This window comes from Malaclemys terrapin, chromosome 11 (genome assembly GCF_027887155.1).
Source record: "Malaclemys terrapin pileata isolate rMalTer1 chromosome 11, rMalTer1.hap1, whole genome shotgun sequence".
Classification (NCBI taxonomy): Eukaryota; Metazoa; Chordata; order Testudines; family Emydidae; genus Malaclemys; species Malaclemys terrapin.
The window spans coordinates 34,660,328-34,681,067 of record NC_071515.1 but is presented as its reverse complement, the minus strand read 5'-3'; the positions used below and the strand labels follow the sequence as shown (position 1 = coordinate 34,681,067).

At 41.7% G+C, this 20,740-nt stretch overlaps 1 protein-coding gene across 1 annotated transcript in view; it reads left to right on the top strand.

The window, feature by feature from the left end:
* The first annotated feature begins 4,635 nt into the window (after positions 1–4,635).
* The window catches only part of ITGA4 (integrin subunit alpha 4), a 55,022-nt gene continuing 38,917 nt past the window's right edge, over positions 4,636–20,740 (top strand). The window contains 6 exon segments of the mRNA XM_054044406.1: positions 4,636–5,170; positions 5,755–5,876; positions 14,178–14,284; positions 14,388–14,517; positions 16,190–16,257; positions 16,887–17,016. Of these exon segments, the coding sequence (XP_053900381.1) occupies positions 4,968–5,170; positions 5,755–5,876; positions 14,178–14,284; positions 14,388–14,517; positions 16,190–16,257; positions 16,887–17,016 (760 nt within the window). The 5' untranslated portion in view covers positions 4,636–4,967.

The window sequence follows — 20,740 nt, the reverse complement described above, 5'->3', positions numbered from 1 at the left end:
CTAGTTCTGCTCCAGCCCCAGCTGAGGCCCCAGTTTTGGCTCCCAGCCCTGCTCCAGGCTGCAGTTCCCAGGCCCAACTCTGACTGCAGCTCCTGGTCACAGCTCCAGCAGCGGCTCCGGCCCCTGACCCCGCTCCCAGGGGTATGTGTTTGTGTGCAATACATTACAAGTAAGGGGTGGGCATGACATAAAAAGTTTGTGGACCACTGAGCTAACTCCTCAGGCCAAAGTGTTCTCAGGCAGTTCTACGAACAATGAAGAACTCTTCCTGGCTCATGAACATCAATGGAGCTATGATGATTTACAGTAGCTGAGGATCTGCTTAAGTAGTTTTCCTACCCTTGGAACATTCACTATGAAGTACTGCATATGAGCCAGCAGTGTTACCTTAAGATGTAGCTGAGCAGTACTCTTGCTGCTATATAAGTAATTATTTATGGTATAAAATATTACTAATAGACAAATAAGGGCCTGATCTTACAAGGTGCCGAACAACTCCTGGAAGTATTGAGTGTCTTCAACTCCCGTTGGACTGAAGTCAATTGAAGGCACTCAGCACTTTGCAAAAGGGGACACCAAGATGATGCACAAATACAATACAACCCATTTAATGCCACTTTTCCATTCAGCTCCGTTGATCGTTCTCCTTACTGACAAGATTTTATGGTTTACGCCTGGTAACCCATTTTCCTCACTCTTCTGACCGGAGTAATGACACCCAGTAATGTCAGACTCTCTCTGAAACCCAATGCTTTCATAGTATCTGTACAATGGCCCCATCCCCGTAGTATTTTCCTGCTTTTATGCAACTTAGCCATATAAATACAAGTGCTTTATTTCTCTGAATTCTATAAATGCTACAGTTGATGCACAGTCAGAGGCCACGAGATTTACTGCAATTCCAGTCTCCTCGTCAGAACTTCCATGGAACATGTCCACATAATTGTGTGCCCATGCAGTACTACAATCAACCTTTCCTGGACATTTTTCAAACAACCAGGGCTAAGCACTATAATGGTTGAAATAATTGCTGTTTTCAAATTATAAAACATTTCAAACATTTCTGCAAAATGAAACAACTGTTGTGGAAAACACTTGAGAACAAGGCAAACACACAGAAAATAAGACCAACTGGTTCAGCCCATAGGTTTCACACACACTTTTTTTTCAGTGCTGTTTTGTACGCAACATATAACATGGAGGACTGCAAGCTTCTGATATCTACTGATATCATGCAGTGGATATGTGTGGAAAACAAAACTAGCAGCTCTGTGACATCTCCCTTCTCTCCTTATAGCCCCTACCCAGTCAAGGCTCTGTGAATTGGGGGGCTAAGATATATTGGGGCAGAAGGGGGCCAGGTCTGGGGAGCAGTTACCAAACATGACATATTCCTCTCCCAAACCAGAATACTTGTAGCAGAAATTAATATAGTATTAACTTTGGCTGTGTGCTGTCCTATCTCCATAGTAGGTTGCAAGCACTCAAGCAGGGAAAGGAATCTACCTTTCAACCAGCCAAAGCCCAAATGTGGGAAGCGTTTATTAATCCAGGAAGCTTCAAATGCTATGCTATTCATTTCTTTAGAGTAAATAAGTCTTTCTATAACCTCCCTTTGATTATTCTGTATTTCTGATGTAAATAATTTTGAACAAGAGACGTGAGGGGGACATCAAATTTGCATAAAACTAGGATAATTTGGTACTAAACAGTGAATTTACCAAGCAGAGTTTTTTAGGTCCTCTTTCTCCTTCTTGTGTGGGGTTTTATCATGGGAATGTAGGGAAAGGCCTACATGCACACACTCTGAACTCTAGTCATAGCCAGCTGAATCATCTGAAATGAGGGAGATTGCAAGCATTTGTGAGTCTAATTATCTCATTGAAACACACATATATAGCAAGACACTTCATAACAAGTTGTGGATACTTGGAGTGGCCTGCCAAGTGTCACATCTCTTGCATAACACTCCCACATTTTATTTTAATATCATACTGTCCCACATAGCAGCTATGATTTCATGCACTGTTATGGGGAGAACTTAGCAGCAAAGGGAATAGGGTTGGCTTTTTAAGGGGATGAGTTGGGAGGCAAGAGGAAAATAAGCGGCTGCTTTCCCACACATTCATTGTCTCCTACTTGATAATTTGTTTCCAAAAATCAGTGGAGAACAAAAAAGACAAAAATAAAGGAATGGATATATACCTATCTCATAGAACTGGAAGGGACCAAGGTCATTGAGTCCAGTCCCCTGCTTTCAATAGCAGGACCAAGTACTGACCCTGACAGTTAGTGTTGTTTTTGTTTTCCCCAGATCCCTAAATGGCCCCCTCAAGGATTGAGCTCACAACCCTGAATTTAGCAGGCTAATGCTCAAACCACTGAGCTATCCTCCCCAGGAGAGCAACAGCTCAGTTTCCATCTGCTAGAAATTAATCAAAAATTTCTAAAAAGTCAGACCAAATCTTTTCAAATTTGTCAGAGATCCCTCTTCTCTGAAATGTTACCTACTTTTTAGCTGCCAGGTCAGTCAAGGAGCCGTGCCAAGCATTGTTGTTAGTGTGGAGAGAGCCATCACACATTCACCCAACTAGCTGTAGCTTGTTACAACTTCCTGGCTCATAAGATCCTCCCTAATTTAGATTTCCTGCAGGCCTAGAACAAAGATTTGTGTATATCCTGGAACCCTAGCAAATGGGGAGTGTCTTGCAAAACATTAAAAACTCTACTACTGATCTATGATTAAAGCTGTCAAGGCTGATTCCCTACTCTGATGCCCACAGAGATTCTAAAAATTAATACTGGCCACTCCAGGCTTGTATTAAACTCCCAAGGTTATGGTTTTTCTCTGACCTTGGATGGGTAGATGCTGCCACCACCCAGTGCAGAACCCCTTTGAGAACTCAGGAAGGCACACTTGGGAATTCCTTCCTGTGGGATTCCCTCAAGCCCTTTCACCCCCCCCCCCCCCGCATCGGGGGAAAAGCTGAGAAAGAAAAAAAAGAAAAAAAAAAAAGAAAAGAAATCAGCTGTTGCCACCAGCTAGTTAAAAAACAAACCTCGTAAGACACAAAAATCCAATTCTGCTTTTAAAAAAAAGTAAATTTAGTCAATTTTATTTTAAAAAAAGAATAAAAGAAAATACATCTGGGAACTCAAGCTATTGCTAGATTAAAAAAAAAAACTTACAAGGATTAAGCATCAAGAATAGCTTTCTTGAGGTCCAGTTTAAAGGTTACAAGCAAAACAAAAGTACCTGGGGTTAGTACAGAGGAATCCACGAGCAATAAAGAAATAAAGTAAATAAACCTAATCACATCTTCCTAGACATTTCCTGATCTACTTACATATCTGGGGTTTTAAATTAGTAGTTTCTAGGTATGATACTGATGATTTTTCATACCAGGACCAAACTTCTTACAGCATAGCTCTGCCTTGTCTATCTCTCCCTAGGAGAGCAACAGACAGACAAAAGGGGAGTCTTGTTTCAATTTGTAAAAGTTCTAATCTTTGCATTGGCTCTTTTGGCCAGGTGCCCACTCACTTTCTTTTAGTGCAGTGAGGCTTTTTAACCCTCTACGGGTAGATCAATCAGAGAACAGCTACTAAGAGGAATTTTATAGCTATTGGCTAGGTGGGTGTCCATGAAAGGGAGCTTACCCCCTTCATTTATCACACTCCCCAAAACCTGTTGCTCACCCTGAGTCTCTCTGGTCCAGGGCCCTTTTCACTGCTTGAGGTCCTGAGCCCCTCCCTCACCTTTCCATTCTGCCCAGGTGCAGTGCGTCATGCAGGGAGGGATTAAAAGGTGGGGCCTATTAACAGCCATCCCCACCCCCCACTTCCTGCAGTCTCCCCTTCTGACTGTAATTCTCCTCCATCTTCCATGACTGCTGCTGGGCCCCAGGGGCAGAAGTGTCCCTGGCAGTGCCCGTCTGACAGGCACCCCTGGGGGCAAAGGCTAGCAAGGAGAGAACAGGGCAACTGGCATTTTGCAGGGAGGGGTAATAATTTCTGCTGGAGGGGGAGGAAGGTTAAAAACTCTTTGGGGAGCACCCCTTATACTCCCCCTACTGAAATATTTTGCTGCCCCCCCATCTCCTCATTGCTCCCCAGTCCCCGTTGTGTCCTGCTGGTTACCTTCCTGCTGAGGGGCAAGGCAGTTGTGTGCAGCTCCAGGGTGACATCTGTCACAAGTGGCAAAGCCCAGCATCTTCCCAGCAATGGGAGCACGTGCAGGGTGGCCTCGCCTGGGAGCAGGTGCAGGATGGTAGTGGGGGGGGGGGACTCTGACTTGGGAGCATGTGCAGGATGGTAGTGGGGGGCTGGGGCGTGGGAGCATGTGGGGGGGCTCTGACCTGGGAGCAGGTGCAGGGTGGTAGTGGGGGGCTGGGGCGTGGGAGCACGTTTTTTGGGGGGCGGCCTGGGAGCAGGTGCAGGATGCCGCAGGGGGCTTGACATGGGGTCGGTGAGTAAAGCTGGCCGCGCTCCCCGGCCCGGGACAGTGCTGCTTCCCCAGGGCAAGAGGGGAGCATCTCTCTGCGGCTAGCAGCAGCGGGCCCGGGGCTGGGCTCCTCCCTGCTCTACCCCCTGCATGGGGCTCCCATTGGTGAGAAATATCGCACGGAGCCTGCCCCTAACTTGGCCGCTGTGCTTTAAGCGCTGCCCGAGGGGGAAGCTGAATAAGGGGCTTTCGCCCGCCCACCGCTCAGGATTTCCAGTAAGGCCAAGGCCAGGCGGCTCTGTCTGCCCCTTGCCCAGCCCCTCACTAAACCGCCGCTGTGCCCTGGGGGCTGCCGGGCTGGACCCCCTGCCTCCAGCTTCTCGGGCCGCAGAGAGAGGGCGGGAACAGCGTTGGACCTACAAGTCACTCGCTCGGCTCCCAACTGCAGGGGCTGCTCCCCAGACTGAGCCCGGCACGCTGCCGGGGCTGGCGGCTGTAACCTGGCCGCGCTCTGCGGGGAGCCATGCGGATCTGGGAGAGGCTGAGTTTGGGGCTCGCCTCAAGAGGGGCTCCCGTGTGGGCTGCCCTGCTCCTTCTCCTGGGCTGTTACACGAGGACTGCCCGCGCCTACAACCTAGACACACAGCACCCCGTGGTCTTCAAGGGGCTCAGTGGGACATTATTTGGCTATTCGGTTGTCCTGCACAGTCATGGCACTAGTAGATGGTAAGTATCACTCGCTCGCCAGGCGACTTCTCAGCTCTCTGTAACTCTGTCTGCTGGGAAACCTTTGGGAACTTTCCGAACAGCAGTGAACCAACTAGCACCATTCTAGTCATCGCTGGTTTTGCTGGTCTGACTTGGCAATGACTGCCGCCCGGCTGCTCACATTCTAATCTAAGGCACCCCGAGGAAAGGTTTTGCTTTGTGGGTGTCGGTGAGTCACTCAGTGGGAGCTTCCCAAGAACCTCTTCCAGGGACGGCTTCAAATCTGAACCGCTTTCAAGTTGTCCCAGCTCGCGTAATCCTGCATCCGATTAAAGTTACAGTAACTTTTTGGCTACTCCATTACATGGGGCATCCACTTACAGCATTCCCGCTGCAAAGAAACCGAGGAAGTTGGGAAGCAATTTCTTTTCGTTTGCCGTTACACAGTTGCGTATTGCAAACGTTTGCACCCTGGCTGCAGAAGAGCATGAAGCTCGTTTCTAATTCTCCTGGGTACTGGGGGGCGAGGGGTTGCCTTTTAGTGTTTGCATTTCTGTTGACAGGGGTTTTTTTTTTCTTTCTTTCTTTCTTCTCACTTTCAGGTTGGTTGTGGGAGCCCCTAAAGCCAACTGGTTGGCAAATAGCTCTGTGGTCAATCCAGGTGCAATTTTCAGATGCAGGATTGGGAGCAACCCCAGTGGGACTTGTGAACAGCTCCAGCTGGGTGAGTTGAATGGTGTTTGCACCTGAAGATGATGTTACAACTTCAGCGAAGAACTCCAAGCTTGCTTGCCACTTATAGTTGAATACAGACGCTAGCCAGCCATACAACGCTCTTATTTAGAAGAAGCGAAGTGCACACTTATGTTCCCTTGATTCCTCAACAGTTATAAATGACAGAATAAACAACTAATAGAATTTTCCCCAAAGCATGGAGAAATATTGGATTGTCTCAATAAATGTTCCTCCCTCCACGATTTTGCAAATACTTTCAAACCATCTTAGTAGCTATTTATCTTTGCAAAACCTGTACAACATAGCCCAGTTTTGATCTGACTAAACAAACCTCCTTCAACTTATACCACTGCTTGCAATAATACAAGAAACTAGAGATTTCCTCTATATGCTTATTTCACATTTTTATGTCTCATTTTGCTATTTCAGAAATTAGCATTTATATTTACTATTCAGTAATATAAAAGATCAATGCTTTTATAAATTTAGATTAAATTATTTAAAATATAAATCCTAAAAAATCTAGATTTTAAAAAAGCTGTCTTTTTCTTACCAATAGAAAGGAATACAATAACATTAGATTTAAAAAAATGAATTAACCCTACATTGAAATGACCATTCCCATCTTTATATTTATTTTTCTTTCCATATTTTGATTTCAGCATGTATGATTCCAAAGGCTTGTGAGAATTTAAATTAAACCTCTGTTATTCCCCCACCCCACCCCGAGAAAGTAGTTCAATCTTCTGAACTGAAGGCAACTGTAATTAAAGTCAATGGGGAAAAGAAAAAAAGTTTCTAAATTATGCTCTGGAGTTTTTCTCTAAAACATTTCAGTTCCCAACCCATGATGAAGTAACTGGAATGTTTTTTTCAGATGGATTGCTAGTGGCATACAGGCAACTATATGTATCCTGCTCCAAGTATATGATTTTTGTACAAAATGCAGCAGTCCATCTGTTAAAGAACACAGGTTGCTGTGAACACATCACCCCCGTGCTCTGCCCTTGTCCTCCTTGACTACAGAGTCCAGTTCCATGTCTGAATCCTGTAATCAGAGCCATGCATGAAATTGCCCTGAGCTACCTGAAATATCTCTCCCACGTCCATTGTGATCCACTGAAAACATGAAACCCAGCCAATAGGGGAGGTTTGGGAATGCAGGAAACAGCTTTCAAAGGAGCTGGACTATGGAACTTGCTCCCACAAGACATTAGCTACTGTCAAAAAATAAATGCTCTTTGCTTTAACTTAGCTTTCCCTTCATTATTCCTACACATCAGCCAATATTCCCACACTTTCCCCAAAACAATAGATTAATTAACCAAACCTATTTTCATATATGCAGAGGAAAAAAAGAGTAATTTTTAAATAGGGGACAGGGTGCTCCATTACTATGTTGATAGGCCTATATAGGTAAATAGGTAGATATTTGAGAGGGTGAGAGGAAAGAGAATGAGTTTTTATTTGAACAACAAAACATATTCTACTCCACAATGATCCAATGGCTAGAAGTTGAGCCTAGACAAATTCAGACTGGAAATAAGGCATACATTTTGAATGGGGTGGGTAATTAGACTGGAACAATTTACCAAGGTTTGTGGTGTGTTCTCCATCACTAACAATTTTTAAATCAAAATTGGATGTTTTCCTAAAAGCTATGCTCTAGGAATTGTTTTGGGGAAGTTCTGTGGCCTGTGTTATGTAGACTAGATGATCACAATGGTTCCTTCTGGCCTTGGAATCTGTGAATATATCTATCTACAGGTGATTCTCTTTCTGGGGAGTTTGGCAGTGAAACTGGTTGGAGTGAAAATACAATAAGTAATCAAGAATATGCCTCTCTAAATTAACGTAGATTGGGGTTACAGAACCTGAGTAACCTCAGGAAGTAAGAGTCTTTGTTTTGGCTGTAGTTGTTACATTTCTCTTTTTGGATCAGCACTCTTCATTTATGTGTCAATCCTGATTTGATTTTGTGACTCTATGCAGTAGAGTGAAGTGACACATGGAGCCACATAAGGTAGACAAAAAATATGTAAAGAATTTCTATAATCTGGTGGTAGTAACAGCAAAATTAAATCCCTGCTTCAGGTGCTCTTTCTAGATAAAGTGAGCCGGTACCTACATTGGGCCAAATTGATCGTTAGCTAGGAAAGCCCACTACTACTGCCTAATGCACCCCTATAATTCACTGAAAGAATGGAAAATGCTCAGAGCCACTGGCAGCATGGCTTAAGTGGGTATTACCTTCTACATGCTGTTTAGTGTTTGTTGCCTCTGCAGGATTTCTTGATTTTGCTTTTAGTAGTTTTGTCAATGAAGAAGAAGCAAGGAAGAATGAGTCCTTGATTGTGTTAAACACAATCTCTACTGATTTTCTTGACAGTTAACAGGTTTCTGAATTGAACCTGGGGTGTAGCTAAGCAATTACAGGTTTAAAACTTGCCAAAGGCTATTCTTAAATGGATTTGGGGGACTTCTGCCAGCAGACGTAGAGGCTGCAGGAGGTACACACTGATGTTTTCTGTCTTGTACTGCACTTCATTGAATGCTTATGTCACAATATAAACAGGACTCTCCACGTGCCACTTTGCTATTGATGACAATGGTAAATATAAACGTTTATGGGCATGTCTACACTAAAAACTTAAGTTGACCTATATTAGGACAACTTACAGCCACTGCAGTCATTAATGTGGTGGTTCATGTCCACACTATCCTCCTACAGTCAGTGGTGGCCGGTGTGCATCCTCAGCAGGAGCTCTTTCACCGACTTAAGGGGGCAGTGTGGGGAGCTGAAAGCCTGGTCTCTCAGCTCTGCTCGCAGCTCCTGCCGGAAGACTGGCTCGCACCTCTTCTCTTCTCCCCCCCCCCCCCCAACCACCGCTGTCTGTTCCCAGTAGGAGCCGCTCTTGGCTGTTTGCTCGAGTGGGGAGCCAGGAGCCTTGATGCAGTACGGCTCCAAGCACGGAGCCAGCTGGGGGTGGGGAGCTGGGATTTCGGAGGGAGGACTTTCTTGTCAATTTGGAGCCACGACAGCCAACAGCCCATGAAAGTAATGCAGCGTCTACATGGACACTGCGTCGCCCTAATTACATCGACATAAGCTTATGCCTCTCATGGAAGTAGAGATATTATGTAGGTGTAGTAGGGTACTTACATTGGCAGGAGAAAGGCTTAACTATGAACTGACATAGGTAAGGCAACATAAGCTGCTTTATGTCAATCTTACTGTGTAGTGTAGACCAGGGCTAACTTAGCACTCATAGTGTGCTGTTAGTTTGGTTTTTTTAAACTGGATCATTTCCCCTAAACTGGTTCTAAAACAATCCTCATGTTAAAAAAATCCAAGCTATATGAAAAAAAACAGTTCTGCCATAAAATATATAAGTTAAAAACAGCCATGTTGGAGGGGCATGGGGGAAAGAAGGAAGTTAAATAAGACCCAGCTCGGGCTAGCCTGATTACCCTCCTCAATTCAATCTTCCCTTTTATATATCTATGACTGGGGAAGGGGGACAAAGGTAGACAAAGGACAATTAAGTCTAACTTATTTAGGTATCTATTTTCTAGCATGGATGTTTTTGTAGATACAGTATCTTTCTATGACTGAACTTGTTTCTCCTAGTTAGTATTTTTCATATGAATGTTCCGGTTCTGACCTTTTAGCACTGGTGGTTGTTTGCTTTGAAAATTAGTTATTTCAATAGGAGGAGGAATGGCCATTTTAATGAGTGTAACCTCAGTAACATTTGAAGTATCTACTCATGCAATGCAAGAAGCACTTTTTCAGAGAACTCGCGTCTTCTAATTATGAGCCTCAGATATTGCAGATGTGCTAAAATAGTTATAGGAGGATTCTTGCTGCTGTTCTATGTCTACAACCAAGATACTGAGTATTACAAGCTTTTGGGGTAGATCCTGGGCCCTATTAAGAGTTCTCGTCAACAATCTGATGTGGCAAAGCAGCTTTACGAGTGGTTTAACCAGCTAGCTGCTGATTCTCCCTCTATTAGGAAATTTTTGGTTGGCCAGAGCTACGAGATCCCAAAGGCTTCTGGTGTAGGAAAGTTATCCAGAGCAGTCTTGTGCTTCAGTGATCTCAGCTGCCAGATCTGCCCCTTGGGCTCATGGGCAGCCAGGCATAACTTAGAAAAGCCTGCTCTAAATTATGCTGGATTGGTTTCCAACTGGCCCCATGACGCATGGGCCATGAAGGTACTTTCAGTGCACCTTTGCCTTCCCAACCCCTCAGCTGCACTCAGCGTATTTCACCCATAGCTGAGCATCTAGTCCATTGAATACAAAGGGCAGTGGAGTTCAGTGAATCTCTTCTCTAGTTTATGTTCAATTATGAATGCAGCATTTCATGAAATTCAGACTTAATTTACTGTGTTTTTGGTTTGTCAATAAAATCAAGTATTCTACTCTATAAATTTATACACAAACCGGGCTTTTATAACAGGGATTGCACATGTGAGGTTTTTTTAGTGCTTAGATGTGTGCAAAAATACAAAGAATAAAGATTCAGGGTATATTATTTTAGAGTGATATCCCAGAAGACCTATCAGGGCCTTAATTCTGTGACATGCTGCATGCTTTTAACTTCCATTGAGTCCAGCTTCCTCCCCCACCAAGTTAAGATGGTTGTATATTATTGTAGAGGGATTCAAAATATAATATTCTTCGTTTTTAGTCAATGATATCTTTTATGTTCAATTTCTCTCAAAGTAAAAATTGAGTATGATCAATATGCCAATAACACTGAGAGGAATCAAGTTATTGTTCACAAAAGCAGTGAGTGATTTCATGCTTTTTAGCATTAAACAAAAGAAAAGCTATATTCCAGTTATAAGCTTACACAGCTTCTTGAGGTAGGGACCAGAGCTGCCACCCACAATTTCTTCCCTTAAGCCCTTACCATAATCAGGCTAGAACAAGTTGCCCTGTAGCTCCCCCAGGTGAAGGATTACAGTTAAAGACAAGGGAACATTTCAACAACTTTCTGCAATATTTCCTTGGAGGAAATAAAGAATTTGTATCACCTGCGTTCACACCCCTCTTCTGTCCTCATTCCCTTAATATTTTAGTTAATGAGATTGCTTGGGGGCGGGCAAGGGAGAGGGAAGGGTTCACAGAAATATGAAAGGACATTTGTGGAAAGCAAACTTCAAACTCAAATGCAAGTATTTGCACCAACAGCCTGATTCTAAGACTTACACTCATCTAATTGGGAGAATGGAAACAATCCCATGTGACTTATCTCCAGTCAACATGATCCATACCAACTCACTTTTCAGATGTTGAACAGATTAAGTGAATTGCTACTGCACAATTTTAAGACCAAGAATTATTTACGGTGAATAACAAATCACTGAATAATTTGAAATAAGTATATAAAACAATTCAAAGAGGCTCAGTTATTTGAGTGACTTGTTTACTCCTAATTATAGTACACACTGTCCATCTCTTCCTTCCATGTGCATTGATATTTTGGGGTCTCCTGCTTTGATACTCAGCATATATTGCTAACTGGATGTATTGGAATAGATTTATTAATCCAAGACTTGATGATTTGTAGGGGCTGCAAAAGGCAGGGGTCTGTATGACTTATATTTGACTATGCTGTTTACATGGAGTGTCATGTAGTGGGGGTGATACAGAGATATTTCTTTCATCTCTGCAATTTACACAGGCTGCACTTTTATTTATCTCACAGTGACTTTACAAGAGCAAGATATGCCCCTTTCCCCTGAGACAATTAAGTTGCAATTTCCTCTGGTGTTTTCAGCAGTGCTGTTCTCTGTTGTCTGTAAACTGATGCAGACTGTGCCGACTGTCTTCTCACTAGATTAAACATGGATAATATCATGCCCACGCTCATCATTATATCCATGGTATTAAGCCCACGCTCCCTTAACCTCTCTTTATGCCCACAAGAGCGTCATACTATTCCTTCCTTAAAACAATGCTAGAAACTCTACTATTAAATAAAGAGGAACTACAATGAATCTTGAGAAGGAGTGGAGAGCAGGAGAAGAGTAGAAAACAAGAGAGAAGCTTCAGAGGAAACAGGAGATGGTGGAAGAGCAGAGGGCCAAAGTTTAGCGTCAAGGAGAAGGGAAAATAACCAAGTGGGTAAGGGAGAATACAATGGATGGGAGAAGAGGAAAGTGCTCTTTCTCACCGTTTCTGAAGTTCTTAGGGACACCTAAAAATGGGTGACAGAAGGGAGCACTGAGATCAGAGAAGATACAAGTGAAACCTCCCCATCTCAGACCACATGACAATCTAGTCTTATTTGCTGTTCAGGAAAAACCTCCAAAAGTTCTTGGAACATTAGATAATCTGAGAGGTTAGCTTTCCCCACTCCTTTTATTTCTAATAAAAATATACATTGATTATTCTGAGACAATTCTTGTTTCCTCTGTATTGCATAAAGAGGCTATACATGGAATAAGAGGAGGCAATACATCAAGTCAATATAGGGGGATTTTCTTTTCAAGAAATTTAGCAGACACTTAGAACTCAGTATGCATTTGTTCAAATTTAATAGCCCTTACACCAATATGTTACAAATAAATGTCAGCTCTGATGCATGCCCATTTGCCCCTCCATTAATGTCAATATACTGTACAGTATTTCTGTTGTTTTCACTGATCTGTATAGGAGCCCTCTGCTGGCTAATTTATATGTGACAGAAAGATTCTGTGTTGTGTTCGTGGATAAAGGATTTAGTTTGCCTTGGGACAGGTGAGCACAAGTCTTGTTGGAGTTTTTTATTCCAACTATCATACAAAATTCGGATAGAAAAATAGATATCTTAGTAGTTTTGGTAAACTGAGCAGCAAAATGCTATCTGAAGATATTGGACTGAAACACTGAGTACTGTATTCTGCCATGTGCTCTTGCAAGTAAATATGTAAGAGAGACTTCTATAAAAATGTGTTTCCAAATGTAATTGAGCCTTTCAAGCAGAATATAATTTTTTTTAAATTGTAGTCCTGTCTACATAAAAGTATTCTTTCCACACACACCAACTTGTTGGGAGGAAACAAGAACTTGCCAAATATTTATTTGCAGAATTTCTCAAAGTCCTTCCATGTGTAAAAAGTGCTTTCTGACATTTAAAGAGAAGCAAACTAGCAACCACCTTTAAATAATTGCTTTCATTCTGTATAAAGAGTACTCAGTATGCAGAATTTTGATCATAATGATTTCATCTCCAAAATAAAGCTTGTAGTTACAGACATCTTATTTTACCAGAATAGGAATACCTAGTAGAGCTGATTTCTCAGCACTGCATCAAATAGAGCAGGGATCAGCAACCTTTGTCACCTCAGCCCACGCTGGTTCCCGCAGCCCCCATTGGCTTGGAATGGCGAACCGCGGCCAGTGGGAGCCGCGAACAGCCAAACCTGCGGATGGTGTGGGTAAACAAACCATCCCGGTCCACCAGCAGATTTCCCTGATGGGCCGCATGCCAAAGGTTGCCAATCCCTGAAATAGCGGTATGAGTAAAGAAGGGGCAAAAACAGGAGATATTTGGCTCTAGTTTAGAATTCAGATCCAAATGCATCAGGAATTACACGAGGCTCTTTTGAGGTTTCAGATTAAGGGACTGGGCAAAATCAGCTGTAAGGGTGGGTTTGGATATGGGAGTCTTAATTCAGTATGGTAGAGGATTAAGACCTGAGGTTTGAGTTCACTGCTAGATATGAAAAATTCTCCCATTTTGGATTCACTGAATACCTAATATTAGGTCTTAAATTTCCTTGTATACCAATGATGAATCTTTATAATAAGATATCATACTTCTTGTGATAAATTAGCTAAGTGAATAACAATGCCACTTTATTAGTACTTTCCTTGAGATCACACCACAGGGGTGAAGTCCTCAGCTATAAAACAAGCAATGTATTTTTTTAACAGGAGTGCTACTCATGTTGGATTTGTGCTCAGCTTCCTGATTTTCTCAGTTTCAGCAGTGATGATTACACAATCAGAGCTCAATGACTAATAAGTCCTGTTCACACCTAATATGCTGTGTTTGGATCTGGACATATTATATGTATGGCAGCATACCTTTCTGCAAAATATGAACCATGCTAAATATCTGTACATGAAACTTCCTATACAAAACACATCTGTATAAATTCTGCTGAACTTACACTGTTTAATATAATCATCTAGTAATCAAGTTGTATAATAAGGAAGTCCATATAACTTTAGTATATTTCCTGTGATCAAGCTGATTGTCATAGCTTGTTTGGTTTCTTTGCTCCAGGCAATCCAGCAGGAGGCTCTTGTGGAAAGACCTGTTTTGAAGAGAGAGATAATCAATGGCTGGGTGTCAGCTTGTCCAGGCAGCCAAGGGAAAATGGAACCATTGTTGTATGTATTGCCTTAAGTACCATATGCCTTTTGTCATACTACCTTCACAACTTTTACATTTTCCTTTCACATCTCGTGTTGTTTTTTTTCTTTATATATACAGGCATGTGGACATAGGTGGAAAAATATATATTACATAAAAACTGAACACAAACTCCCTAATGGCGTTTGTTATGAAATCCCTCCTGATTTTCGAACACAACTAAGTAAAAGAATAAGTCCTTGCTATAAAGGTAAGCAGAGAGTTTGGTGATTTCTAGAGTTTGATAAGATAACATCCTACTTGATTTGAGGAAATAAAAGAACAGATATGCCCCTGGAAAAAAAGAAATGAGCTGGGGGTTGTGGACACTTTAAACTGTTTCTTCTCTGCCCCCTCCTCCCACCTGCCCTGGGTAGGCTTTCTGCTATCCAGGGCCTGCAGTGGCTTCTGAAGACAGAAATCTGGCCTGTGGACCAAACTTTCTGGTGAAATTTTGATCACTTTGAAATAATGTTGATTCAACAGCTGAAAAGGGCAACCAATATTTACTCAGTGGGCTGGTCCCCTGCAGGGCCTATTTTCTTTATAAATAGACCAGTGCAGGCTCAGTTCATCTCTTTGCTCCATCCACCAGCTAGGCATATGGAGCACAATGTCTGAGTTGACTAGAAACAACATCCTCAACTGGCTGTTGTTCCTTCTTCCTGAGCATCGGACAGACTGTTCCCAGTAGCAGCCAGTGCTGCCTACTGCCCCATTTCTGAGTCTAACTCCTGCCAGGCCTAATCTCTCACCCAACTTGTAGCCTGCAGGAAGAGGCTTTCCTCCGTGCCCCTGTGCAATCTACAGGGGAAAAAGAGTGAGAGCAGGATGGGACCCAAGATGGGAATGGTGGCCTCAGTGCCCCCCAGCAAGCTACCAGGGGATCCCCAGCTCCTGTGGTACTTTCCCCAAACCTGAGGGAACAATACGTCAAAATATTTAGTGATCCTATCCCTAGTTGAGGCAAATAATCTGGCCTTCCCACAGAGAATGATGTAGAAACTCCTTCCAGCATCCATCCCCAGGAATCAAAGACAGCCACTGGCTGGATCATCCTTCCACCTCCCATGGTTACTGGGTGAAGGGAGTAGAAGGCGGGTAAATGACGGGTGAGTGTACATGGGAGTGAAATGAAGGAGAAACTGAAGGGAAAGTGTTAGTAAAGAAAAGTAAGATATTGGAGTTGGAAGAGCATGGATATAAGGAGCCTTGCAGAGGAAAGACAAACAGACATAGGGGACTGAGATTAAAAACACGAGAAAGGAAGGATAAAAAATGAAAGAGATGGAAAGTGGGAACAAGACTCTGGTATATCCAATGGAGGAGCTCTTCCAAAAATCTAATGGAGCAGCAGGAGAAGGCAAAAGAAGCCATGGCTGACCATAGATACGAGCAATAGTTTGATTATTACAGCTCTAAACTGTACATGTACTGGATTCCCAGCAGCAATGCATGGAATAGGCATCATGAGAACTCCAATTAAAGTAGTTATTTCCATCAAAAGTATGGCTGGAGTTGTAAAAGGAGTGTTAAACCTACTAGCATTTGTTATTCAAGCACTGTGTATAGTGACGTTTCACTTTGACATGCTGTTTTCATGGACTGATATGTGTTAAAGGAGATTGTCACCTTTTTAGAATAGCTAAATTCAGGCTTCAAAACCCTTCTCCAATCAAGTGATGCATTTTGAACGGGACAATTTTCTCAAGTCCTTTATTATTCTGGTATGAAGTTGAAGTCCATGTACTATTTCCAACAGTAGAAACCAGTTCTTGTTACTTATCTCTACTTTCATTTCAGAGAGCTGCAGAGGAATTCTGAAACTCTCTATTTTTCAAGATGATTGTAGACTTTAAATCATTTTTGCTTTTTATATTCAGATCATGTGCGAAAATTTGGAGAAAACCATGGGTCATGTCAGGCTGGGATCTCTAGTTTTTACTTTAAGGTGTGTATTAAAAAATCAGTTTCCTATTTAATTATTTCCTGGAGAACATCATACATTTGTGCATAGTCATGCTATTTCATCTTTTTAAAATGAAATTTATTAAAGATAAGAGTTTTAGGTATATAATAATTTTCAAAATGCCAAAACATAATTTATCATGGCACTCTATTTTAAATCCAAAATTCCTTTTTATTTTGAAAGGAAGTGAAGAATATAATAGAGCATATTTTTTATTATTCCATTCAGAATAACCTATTGAAAGAACTATTAAACACTAATAAGGCTTACATTCTGTATATAAAGAGCGATGCACTACAGTGTACATTTTTATGTTCTACGTGAGAATATGATTTCTAAAATATTCTGCTGAGGGGGAAGATACCTTGTTTCTGGTTTTCTTTAAATTGCTCACCGCTCAAAGCTTTTAGTAGGGAAATAATAACCATATTTTAAAAATATAAAACATTTTATATGTGATCTGATTTTAATGCATTGATAGTGAGCCAAATACATCTCCAGTGTAATTCCATTGATTTCAGGGGAGTTATACCAGGAATGAATTTGACTCATCATGCTTATCTTTAAGAGTTTAATACATAAACATAACTCTCTTTTTTTCTTTTCTCCAGGATTTAATTATAATGGGAGCCCCAGGATCATATTATTGGACTGGTTCTGTCTTTGTGTACAATACCACTGCGAAAACCTCTCAAGCTTATACAGATTTGAGGAACCAAGTAAAATTTGGAAGTTACTTAGGTATTTAAAATATTTTTTATTCATCTGTTTCGCTAATTCCCTGGTCTATACAACTGGGTATGAAATGTCATCTTTGTTACACCCCAGAGTGGCAATATTGCAGACCTGTCTTGTGATTCTGAGTGTGATGTTAATCTTTTTAAAATCTCACTTTTATTCTGTGTTCCTCTACATTCTTCTCATCTGAATTGCCTCAGACATTTATTTCTGAATTGCTTTATCTTCATTTACAATAATTTCTAGTCGTGTTTGATTTAAAAGAGTGACAGTTCACACTGCATACTTAAGACTGCTCTGTTTGTAAGGATTTTGATCATAAATGGTTTGTAGACTTCACTCAGCGCTGCAGTAAGCAGATTTCATGCAATATTTAAATATGTTTAATAACAGGCTCAATTATGGCTTTGCCATGAACTTAGAATAAGGGGTTGTTTGTTATTGTCCTTCCCCATGGACAGCTGGGAGGGGGATTGTGACTCAAACAGTCACAGGCTTCCTCCTGCTTCTCCTGCTGCTCCAGGGAAGGAGTAAACTGCAGTAGGTCTCTGTGCTGAACAGCGCACACATGTTTCCCAAAGCACTGGTGCAGCTATCCTGGCCGGCAGGTTGGGGCAGCAGAGAAGGTCTGCCCAGTCCCCACCTCAATACATCCCATCCTGCCAACCATCTGAGAGTCCCCCACCCCTGCACTGCTTCTCCTGTGGTGCCCCTTCATGCCATGCTAGCTGAGTCACAATTTATTCCTTGCCCTGGGCTTCGAAGTGTTCCAATCTCCTTGGGGGGAGGGATAGCTCAGTGGTTTGGGCATTGGCCTGCTAAACCCAGCGTTGTGAGTTCAATCCTTGAGGGAGCCACTTAGGGATCTGGGGCAAAATCAGTACTTGGTCCTGCTAGTGAAGGCAGGGGGCTGGACTCAATGACCTTGTTCCTTCCAGTTCTAGGAAATAGGATTTATTTATATTTCTGTCTTTTAGGTTGCAGTTTCTTCAGGGCTGATTCTGAAGTCATTTTGTATATTTTTACAGTGCTAAGCACATTGTCAGCACATAAATAACAATAGTATTACCAATTGAGGAAAGTATATTTTGTGACCAGCATACAATTCAAAACAGACTACTGTAATTAATCTATATGCTTTCACTATCCTTTCTTCTGGCAGTGATCAGTGATTGGTCTCTGCTTTATAGAGTTATTGTTTTCTTAATAGCCAATGTGGAGATTATGGCAATCTGGAGTTTTACAGGAGAAGAACGTGAGAAATGGGTGTTGTAGGGTTTGATTTCAAGCTGGAGGGAAGAAAGGGGTTTCAGTACCAGCCCCCTGAGGAAGAGAATACATTGGGAAAGAGAAGTCAGTGAATAAATAATGTTTGGCAGGATTTCCTTAGCTGTACTTGAATAGCTCTAATTACAATAATAAAAACAGGATGAAATTGTTTTAAAACAGGATGTGGTCTCAACATTTTTAGCCACTTTCTTGGTGGTTTTAAATTATAATGATTACCATTTTGAAAGAAGTTGGTACAGTATAAAAGATCTGAACTTAGATATGTATATGAATACATTCTAGACATGCATCTTAAACTTCTGATAAGTATAAATTAACTCATTAACTCCATCTATGCTTCCTCTTATAGTCCAGTATACATTTTTAATTGCACTTGGTCTTTCTATTTCCATACTTCCTGTAGCGTAAGCCTAATGGGGAGGTGTTTCATCTGCTTTTCAGAATAAGAAACAGAGTTCTTACAGAAGATGGATGATGAGAGGGATAGCAAAATGCCCCTTTGCAGTAATATATGTAGTCTTGAGAACTCTGTCTCATAATTACGGTGATCCAGCAAAGCACTTGCATGTATGCTTACACTTAAACACAAGTCAACCCATTGAAGATGCGACTTAGGTAGGAAAACATGTGAAGACAATGGGAATGCTCATGTGTTTAAAGTTATGTACGTGCTTAGGTGGTTTGATTAATTTAGGCCTGAGGAGAAGTCTAACTATAAGCACTGACATCATACACTCTTGCAAGAAGGGTACATTTACATGGGACATTGCTCCACCAGGCAAGGTTAAGGGTTTGTAGGCCTCCAGTTGGATAGGAGACATTCTGGAGATCTTAGTACATCTGTGTGGAGGCTCTGCCCCTTTGCATTGCTCTCCAATTCCCCCAGCAGCATAACTCCTAAGGAAGTTGTGCTATTGCTTCCCCCTCCTATAGCCATAGCCCTATCTGTCTGGGGAAAGATGGCACAAGGGAGTATTTACTTCCAAGGGAAATTTCTGACAGAACTGCTGAGGAATGAAGCCATGTTTAGTACCTGTCCCCAAGCCACATTCCTTCATGGATTTAACCATTTGGGAGTCCCAAATACATACTGCTCTGGTGAAGGAGCTTCTGAGAAGAGGCGGACAATGCCATGTTGGTTCCTCTTCCTTCTTCAGTTTCAGGGCTATTGAATTCATGACTGCCACTTCTTTCATCCCGTGTGCTTTAGGTCTGGAGATAGAAAGCCTTCACACACCCATTAACTAAGAACCCAATGCACCTCCCATTAAATATCAGAAAACTCCCACTGACTTAAATGGAAGTTAGACCAGGAGCTAGGTTAGGGAAATCTTGGAATAAAACTGCCTTGGCTCCTCTAAAATGTACACCTTTTGATTCAGCTCATTTCCAGGTTTCCCATTTGACTGCTTCCCTCTTGTCAATGTGAATGAATGAGGAAGTTGTTAATCAACTTATTTGTGACTTGTAACATTTTGTCAGGGTTTTCTCCTGAGATTTTTCAGAAGTGTTCTAGCAGTAAAAAGAACAAAACCCAGATGAACTGTTGTCCCAGCCTCAGAAATGGTTTGCTTAGGTGCGGAGCCTTGAATAATAAAGGCATAAACTTCACATCGTTTTCATACAACATATGAAAAATAATCTTCAGAACAGGGCAGAGACCTGGGACCTGCAGTTACCAAAAAATCATTAGAAATGAATGTTTTTTTACATTTGGACAAAACAAAATAACTTGAAAGTAAAGATCAGAGCATGAAAATTAAGGTTCATCTACTTAAGCTTAATTTTTTGTTGAATAAGTAGAAACTGGGAGTTGACCTTTAAATGATAAATGGTCTTGTTCACCCCTTATAGCATAAAACATGAAAAGAAAATGCTGGCATAATAATGTTCCACACAGTCATCTTGGCAAGTTAAAGATTTAAGGCACAATTCTCCTCTATGATATTGCGCTCCCTACTTCCATGGAAAGCTGATGAGAGTTCTGTTGTTACAAGGGGAGCAGAATATAAATAAATTAAATTACTCCTCTGTCTGAGCTCAGCCAGTTGTGTCCCATATTGCAATTTGAGAGGAATACAAATGACCAGTTATGCATAGCTAAAAAAAAACAAGGCCCCAATCTTCAAATAGGTTATCTGTGGGTGGACTTTTATATCCCTATATAGCCCCATTAGTCAGGAGGGCCCTGCACAGATGTAAAAGTCTGCCCCTGTGGATCCAACTGCCTGATCATTGCCAGAAATATTTTCTTGTCAACCAGCCAAATCTAATATCCAGGTTATTTAAGAAGGTGCTCGTCACAAAAAACAAACAAACAAAAATCATCAGTATTAGTAACAGTATTGTGCTTTTTTTTTTATTGCAATACCATAGAAACCAACCACATTTGAAATAACAAATCTGGTGATTGCTTTGAATGATATAGTTTCTCTTT